General features: G+C 37.3%; 2 protein-coding genes across 2 annotated transcripts in view; both read left to right on the top strand.

Annotated features, from left to right (window-relative positions):
• The first annotated feature begins 211 nt into the window (after nucleotides 1-211).
• On the top strand, nucleotides 212-2,266 carry LOC105433091 (SUZ RNA-binding domain-containing). The gene is made up of 4 exons (XM_011648207.2): nucleotides 212-407; nucleotides 812-873; nucleotides 1,153-1,330; nucleotides 1,404-2,266. The coding sequence occupies exons 1-4, from the start codon at nucleotides 363-365 to the stop codon at nucleotides 1,593-1,595; spliced, it is 477 nt and encodes a 158-aa protein (XP_011646509.2). The 5' UTR covers nucleotides 212-362; the 3' UTR covers nucleotides 1,596-2,266.
• Nucleotides 2,267-3,041: 775 nt separating this feature from the next.
• The window catches only part of LOC105433089 (late secretory pathway protein AVL9 homolog), a 5,985-nt gene continuing 374 nt past the window's right edge, over nucleotides 3,042-8,652 (top strand). Inside the window, exons 1-9 of the mRNA XM_011648205.2 lie at nucleotides 3,042-3,400; nucleotides 3,507-3,704; nucleotides 3,792-4,020; nucleotides 4,091-4,280; nucleotides 4,354-4,885; nucleotides 4,976-5,110; nucleotides 5,200-5,588; nucleotides 5,778-5,866; nucleotides 6,155-8,652. The exon at nucleotides 6,155-8,652 is cut by the window's right edge and continues 374 nt beyond it. Of these exons, the coding sequence (XP_011646507.2) occupies nucleotides 3,332-3,400; nucleotides 3,507-3,704; nucleotides 3,792-4,020; nucleotides 4,091-4,280; nucleotides 4,354-4,885; nucleotides 4,976-5,110; nucleotides 5,200-5,588; nucleotides 5,778-5,866; nucleotides 6,155-6,363 (2,040 nt within the window). The 5' untranslated portion in view covers nucleotides 3,042-3,331 and the 3' untranslated portion in view covers nucleotides 6,364-8,652. The remainder of the gene's footprint in view (nucleotides 3,401-3,506; nucleotides 3,705-3,791; nucleotides 4,021-4,090; nucleotides 4,281-4,353; nucleotides 4,886-4,975; nucleotides 5,111-5,199; nucleotides 5,589-5,777; nucleotides 5,867-6,154) is intronic.

The following is an 8,652-nucleotide window of genomic DNA, read 5'->3' as shown; positions in this document are numbered from 1 at the left end:
ATTCTTGGGGCTGAAAAGCGTTCGTCCCCGATCGCTCCGGATCGCTCGTCGACGGCGTTCGACGGCGGCTCGCCTCGGACGAATCTGGAGGCCGCGTCGCTTGCGAAATCACGTGCGTGCGGAATACGTGCGTCGGCGGTTCTAATCTACCGCCAGTTCCGCTATTCGGGTGTCGCGCGACGCAGGGCAGCACCGACGTACGTCGTGCACCACACGTCGTGTCCCCGATTCCGGATTCCGGCCACTCCGGGCGCTCCGTTCTCTCCCGCGATTCTTCGGCCGCACACGCCACCGTTCGCACGCTGCACGCGAGACTCGGGGATTTCTGCGGAAATTCGCGCGGCGCACCCACGGCACCGGCCATGGACGACATTCTCGAGAGCTGGGAGCAGATAGAGGAGACCGGCGTAAGGCGCATTTCAGAGCTTTAACCACCGATTCAGACGCGAAACGGGATAGTCTCGTCTTAACCTATAAACCACACGCGAGCTTCCTGCGAGTTTCCTTCGGCGACGAGGAGACTCTCGAGGCCTGTTGTCGAGCGTTTTCTCGCGTCGGGCTGTCTCGATTTTCCCAGCTGCGTTTGCATTCCTCGTCGTTGATACACACGACTCGAATCATAGCACCTTCCCCGTTACCATAAGGACACGTTCTCGCACACGGAATCCGTGAAGCCGTCGAGCTTGCATGGAGAATGTGGCTCCTTGCTCTAACATACTCCCAGTCGAAACTATTACTCGGTCTCGCTTGTGGAAATTATTTACTGTCATATTTCTGGAAAAAAAGGATGTAAAGTTATAATGGATTTTAGGCACTTGACAAAAGACTGGAGGCCCTTCGCTTGAATACAGAGGAAGAGGTAGAATCTTCTAGGTAGGCTTAGGTGAATGTTTCCAGGGCTTTTTTTTTTGTTTCATTTATTATTCATTATTTCTTGTGTTCATTTCTATCAATGTAGATTAACTTTAACTTATCTTTCACCTTTTTTCAGTTTTAAAAATTAGAAAAAATAAAGAGTAAATTAAACCAAGGTTAAACTTAACCTACATTGATATAAATGGATATTAGCCACTTAAAAACATATAATTTCTGCTATTTTCTATCATTTGTATATACATATGTATTACACATATTTGACAAATTTTTGAACAGGACGAGTCACGATGCAAATACAAGGATGATCTTATTAGGAGAAGATGGCCTTAGATCTCAATATGTACCTCCAAAACCTATGGTAAAGATATTAAAGAGACCAACCGGAGACTCGCGGGGCAGCGGCGATGGTCCATTTGATGATAAACCTAAACAACCTATTAAATCTCTGAAACAAGTAAGTAATTACAAGTTAATGCTGTTTTGTTCCATTTTATCAAACACATGAAAATATAACAAATTGTCCTTAGCGGGAGCAAGAATATGCAGAGGCGCGTAGAAGAATTTTAGGAGAAGAGAAGAGTCCAGAAGAAAAGATGATGCAGGAAATCAATAGAATTCAAGCCAAGTCGAGCACGCCAAATGGCAACAATTTTCCCAACAATGTTGTTCGCATGCCTATAGGCCCGGACGGCACCCGGGGATTCAACGTACGCAGGTAGCGCGTCTTCCGTTCAACTTTTTCCCACCATCATCTTCTTCCTCTCCTTCTTACTCGCTGCCACGGGGAAGGAGAACGGCTATGAGGCCGATGGAACAAAAAATATCTTCGCGCTCCCGATCAGAGCGAAAGAAATGTCACAGAGCTGCATCCTGTGAACAGCCATTACGTGGACTTGCAAAGATCGAGAAGATATTCAACCAAAAATGAAATGCCACGCTGCATTCGGATAGTGCTCTTTTACACGGCAATGACTCAAATTTAAGGGGGAGGAGATAAGTGTCTAATAGAAAAATAATTATATTTGTGTTTGCATGCATATACATATAATTGTATGCATACACATATAATTTATTTTTCTATATATTTATACACATATATACATACATATACATATGTATATACGTTACGTATATGTATGTGTATATATATATATATGTAAATCGGAATTACGATTTGAATAATGCAATAGAATGTGGGCATGGATTTGACATGTGCAAAGAAATGAATCGTTTCAGTTTGTAAACTTGTATAATATTGAAAATATCTAATTGTGTAATAGATATCTTTGAACTTGTGTAATAGAAAATCTGTATATACTTATGTACAAGTAACAACTGTATACGATAAAACGTTTTGTTATTAAATCAAAGATACTTTTAAGCAAAAGTATTTTTCATTGTTTTTCATTTCGACATGATACAAAACGCCAAAAAATTTTATGTGATTTACATTGCTATGTTGCTTCGTTACACTATAAGCGTTTGTGATAATGTGAACTGATAAAACATTAATTATTTATATTATAATCTGATAAGTTCTTAAAATGTATGTTAAAGTTTGGTAAACATCAACAAATAATGTATCAATATTATAATTTTCTACTCAACAATGTAACTATTATGTACAATATTGTTATAATCTATTTACATTGTTGGATGAGAAATTATAAGTGATGTAATGTGTATTAATTGTGTGATGTTTACTAGGAGTTATTGAGATTTATGTCATGACATTTAGATGAAATATGTGGCACATGAATAAACATAAACAGTAAAAGTTTAAAACAGTTTAAATAGTAAGCAAATAGAGCAAAGAGTTTTAAAATGATTTTATGTTTTTTTCAATAAACATTTTATAAATTATATAAACAATTTATAAATTTTTTCTAGCTTAAGCTAGTGATACATAAGAAAACATAAGCAGAAAAACAAATGGACTGATTAACCAAGAGTTTTAAAATAATGATTTTTCAATCATTTTCAACTTTAGTCGATTCGCTTATTGTCCAAGTTTTATTGCTTATGTTTTTTCAAATTCCAATTTATAACTCCGAATTGCCGGTTCTTTCTTGAATCAACAGTCATAAATCATGAATGTGTAGATGCGACATGATGCCGTATTCGGCATGGATATTATTTTCAAAAGTGTGAAGGACCTCTCCGAGCATGCTCGAATTGAATTTACGCCGTTGGGTGGTAGGCGTTGAAGCGTGATAACGTGCACTCGTGCGTGTATATACATACACATATGCGACATGTGTGTACGTGTGTTCGTGTCAAATGCACTCTCTCGTATGTATACGTCATGGCGCATGTCAATTCGCGTGTCTGCCGCTATCAGCTCGTCTGGTCGTAGGACGGATATCTCTCGCGGTTTCGAAATGACATTTCCGAGTTGTCCGTGAAAACAAATAGCCAGAAGTATCGCAGCGTTGTCTCCATTGGAGCCATAAGGATGGCGGAATCGAGCGGACCGATTCTTCACGTCATCGTCGTTGGGTTTCACCACAAGAAGGGCTGCCAGGTAAGTCAGAGATACGCCGATTAACCTGCCCCGCTGTCTCGTTACATTTGCGTTCCGCGCGTTTTTACATACGTCCAATGTCCGCTAATTTCGCGTCACCTTTCAGGTAGAATACTCATTTCCACCTTTGGTTCCTGGCGCGCCCAACGAGTGTCCGCTGGGATGGAAGTACTTGCCCACGCTTGCTCTGCCTGATGGCTCCCACAACTATGACGAGGATACAGTCTATTTTCACCTACCTAGTCTGAACGTTCCAAAACGCACAATATATGGCATCTCGTGTTTCCGCCAGATACCTGTAGAGGTATGTCAAAGTGTCTTGTGCTGATATTCGACTTGATGGGATTCTCAACTCTGAATATATATTGAGTCGAATGGCTACACTTTGCAGAAATTGAAGAATCGCACGTCTGACATAACGAGAGGCACTGTACAGAAATCAGTCTGTGTGCTGAGTACCTTGCCTCTGTATGGGCACATTCAAGTAAAAATGGCTCTGATTACACATGCATACTTCGAGGAAGGAGATTTCAGTAAAGTGTCCTTACTAGAGGATACTTATCATCATCTTAACTCGTGTATGAGTGGTGAAAGTCAGATACCACCGCAAATTTTTGTTGGTGATTATCCATAAGCAAATTTTTGCTTAATTAAATTTAACTGTTTGAGTTATACATAATTTATTTACAGGTTTGTCCGCAAGAGATTTTATATTGCAATTTCGTCACAAAGTGTTGCTGTTATTTAAATTGCTCTTGCTTGAGAAAAGGATAGTTTTTTATCAGTCGCCTGTGCAGCCATTATGCGCCACAATATTGACTCTACTGTCGCTGTATCCCGATATGATTGAACATGGTCTTCAACAAGCTGCTTGTGTGAGGTACTATGGAGATTCTTGAATGAAATTATTATTAAGATTAATAGTGACTCAAATATCAATCCTTTTTTTTCAGACCATCTAGGCCAATGTCACCTATTCCGACTTTCGACGAGGAGGAGATTTCTAATAATATTGATGATTCCAACTTGTCATCCGCCTGTATCGTCAAAGACAATATGTCGAACGCAAGCCACGAACAGTGCAATGATAATAGAAATAGAAACTCTCTGTGCATTAATGACAACAAAACCATGGAGTCAATGGAGGGCAAATGCTTAGACGGATTGCAACAAGTAACTATACAAAAGAATAACAATGACAATGAGAATTTAAATATGAAAGTTATCGAAATAGAATCGGCGCAGGAATGCACCGAAAGTTATTTAGAGGAAAGTAATTCCAAATATTCGCCGAAACCGAATGATAACGTACACAGGGTACACAGTGTAAATGCCATCACATTAAATACAGGTGATACGGATAATAGTTTACCCCGTGACACGAGCAGTGATGCGCTCTCTGACGCGAGATTAACGAACAACATTACACAAATCGCGCATATTAATCCGGAAAATTGCGGCTTACCTTTAGAGTTATTTACGAAGGTAATACTTGATGTTACATTTGTTGCAAATATATCATCAGAAAAGAAATTTGCATAATTGCAAAAATGTATATGTATATATTTGTTCTAGGGATATCTCTGTCTACCTTACCTGTCTTTGCCCTATTTGGATCTTTTAGGGGATGTTAATGTTAGAGGATACGTAGTAGGTGCTACAAATGTACTATTTAAACAAAAGAAACAGCTTATTGATGTGCTAGTCGAGGTAAGCGTAAATAATACTAGATTTTACTCTTGAATGAAGATTATGAAAATGATGATGATGAACCCGTAATCGCATATCATTTATAAAAGGTTGAGAACACGCGGATAGAAGCTACCGATCCCGAATTGAGACGACAATTGCATCTCACCACCGAAGACTTGAGATTTGCTGATTACGTTGTAAGGCACGTGGCCGAGCCTCGAAAGGATATTTTTCTCGATGGAGTGGGATGGGAGGGCGGTGACGAGTGGATCAGAACGCAATTTCGAGTGTACCTGTTGAGCATGTTGCGTACTTCTATGCAGCAGGACACCCGTCAATCGGATCACTACAACGCGGCATTTATGTCCGCGTGGCGTACTACGAATAATTACAAAGCTTGGTGTAATGCGAACAAGCCAGAGATACATAATATCGAACCTGGTCATCCCTTTGCTGGTCAGCTGTCGGTGCAGGATATGAAACTACGCCTATCACAGTAAGTAAAATTCTTGTGCGAAATATAAATTATATAAATTCAATTATATAAATTCAATTATATAAATTCATAGTATAAAAAAAAAATATATATAAGAATTCGGAAATATAAGAATTTTCATAATTTTTTATGATTTCCTTTAACTTTTGATCAAGAGTATCTAAGAAAACAAAAATACCTGTTTTCCAGCACAATGCAAAATACAGAAAGCGGCAGAAAGTTGAATCAAGCGATGGCATCGACCGGGCGTGCAGTAGCCACTACTGGAAAAGCCGTGGGTAAGATTGAATAATTTATTTATTTAAATATAAAACTGATAATAGGGATTAAATACATTTGTATTTCTTGTATTCTAATATATTTATTGCATATTTAAAAACGGGATATTAATATTTATTTTTAAAATATATTTTCTTATTTTTATTTTTTATGTGCAACTTTGACTAATTATTCTATTAAAAATCAGTCGGGAATATTTTAAGTCAATTCAGCTTAATTTCGCTTAATATCTAACGCTATCCGAATCATGTGTGAAAATATTACTTTGGAAATTAACAATTTACAAGGGGGAGCGCTGTCACAAGCGAAAGGGGCATTTTCAAACTGGTGGAGCACGTTGACGACAGTTCAGCCGGTCGATGAAGCAAAGATTGACAATCAAACGGCAAACAACCATCACACAGTGTCCAGCGTTGCGGACAAAGAGTCCATCGAAGATGAGGAGATGAATATCTCCACCACCAATAACGCGGATATCACCGTAGATCTTAATTAATTCGAAAACGTATGTCAATGAGAAATGAAAAAATGAAAAACGATCAAAGAATACGAGACATTAATAAGAACGTAATATAAAAATACGTAAAATTGAAACAAAAAACTTTTTGCAAGCTCGTGTAAAATGTGCTTGTTAAACGACCGAATTTTTTCAAGTATCGCAGTTTTAGTAAGGAGAAGTACGAAACATTAAAGTCACGTACGTACAACAAACTATACTAATGTGATATGAGCTTTGCAAGAAAAATTTTTAGGCTGTCGGACAAACACTGTAGGAATTACAAATCGACATATTGCCGATTTAAGTACAAGTTTTTGTAACTTTCGTTGAATATCCTGTATATATAATTTCTATATGATTTATATATTTATAAGACGTATATGTTATAATTTAATTATTTAATACAAAAGACACGCAATTATCTCCTACTCAACTTTTCCAATATTGCATGCAATTAAGCGACAAGTGTCTATAAAACTGTCAATCATTTTTAAGGCCTCTCTAAATAACAGAGAAAACATTTTCTCGAATTTAAGCTGTTCTTGGCAAAGATTACTCTACATTCACACACATGTATACTATACATAATAATATTATTTAGTTTATATAGAGAGACATTCTCGCTTAAGAAGTACCTGTAGTTTTTGTACATAACAAGTAGTACAGCATTAAATTTACACGCACATTTACATCGCGACTATCACGATGATTTTTCGTGTGCTTCGCGTATCGTTTTGACCAGATTTTTGTCTCATTTATCGCTCGGAAGAGTGTATTCTCCTTTGGGCGCATACAAGAAAAAAGCGAGAAGAGCGACGTATATGACGTACGCGGCCACGTCACACGTTATCGATCGTGTCAAATTTCTATTTGCAAGGTTTCAGTATTTTGTATTGTCATGAGTAGTGGATTACGCGCGGAGGATGCGCGGAAAGTTCGGAAACTGGGACAGCCGATATCCGACAAGACATAAACATTGTACATTGTTCCATAATTCATTTCACTAAGGCTAATCCTGTTATTGACAATATTGCTACCTCCATTTATTGTCGAGATTACACCGTACCATTAGTTCCGTGTACAACACGTTCCCTTGTAATTCGATAGATCGGTAATGAAAGATTTAAATCGAGATAGATAGCCATTAAGCTACTCTGTCTCCATCGGAATAAAAATTGTTAGCTGTATCGTTAAGATCGTGGACGAGCATTCACGGAAGAGCTGCCGCATAGCGGAATTACGTTTTAATTAAGCTTTGAGCATATATGTAGATCATTTATAGCGCTACTAGGTGTAGTATTATAAATATACGTATATCTGATTAAGGTATAAATATACGTATATATCTGAGAAATTCTTTCTTCACCGTAATATTTGTAAAATTACGCGAGTAAAGATTTAATAGTATTATTAATTTACGATTTTCCCCTTTGTGTAACATCGTGTACTTAATACTCTGTTTTTACGTTAGACTCGTCCTACAACGACTTGTCTTATATCTCAAACGGCCACATTTGGCGCTAAATGAGAGCTTTCAAAGTCGCTTCGTTAAACTTTATCTTAAGTTGTTATTTAATAGACGATGTGTAGAAATTATGCGAGCTGTTTATTTCGAAAGCGATCGAGAATATCTAATCTCAATGGAGAATTTTATCTCTCTTAAATCTAAACTCGCACACGCAAATAGTACTGTTTTCGAAATAAGCGGTTCACATGCCAGTCTAGTTTAAGTGTATCTCTTTGTGATATTTATCATAATCTCTACGACTTGAGTTAAATCCTCCGAAGATATTTTATTAAATGTTTTCGGGTACGTTTTTATTTAGATAAGTAAGCTGTGCCAAATGTGGAACGTGTACGTTTTTAGAGAAAGTATCGGTGTATACGGGCGAGATATGTTTTGCAATTCAACAGCGCGATACAAGTCTAGACAAAACGAGTGAGCTGCTAACAAATTAAGAATCGACGTTAGCCGCTTAATAATTTTATTAAACGCTTAATAAAATTAACGTTTGATAAAATTATCAAACTTTCAACAAGCAACAATTTCCTTCTCGATCCTTGCCATTGAAGAAGAGTATGAATCTTTTTCGAATAATATACATACTTGGATTCACGTGGATATGAATTTTGCTCACGCTCTCTTTTTTAGAATTATATAAAAAAAAAGTTTAAGATTATAGGTTTTTATTTAAAATCCTTTTATGACACGTATGTACATATATTTTATTTATTACATTTTTTTTCAATGACCTTTATCACGCTTTTTACTTTAAGATTTTTTTT

The sequence above is a fragment of the Pogonomyrmex barbatus genome, unplaced genomic scaffold (genome assembly GCF_055798465.1).
Source record: "Pogonomyrmex barbatus isolate J1 unplaced genomic scaffold, ASM5579846v1 scaffold7, whole genome shotgun sequence".
NCBI classification, from domain to species: domain Eukaryota; kingdom Metazoa; phylum Arthropoda; class Insecta; order Hymenoptera; family Formicidae; genus Pogonomyrmex; species Pogonomyrmex barbatus.
The sequence above is the reverse complement of the archived record's forward strand: the minus strand, read 5'-3'. Positions and strand labels throughout refer to the sequence as shown.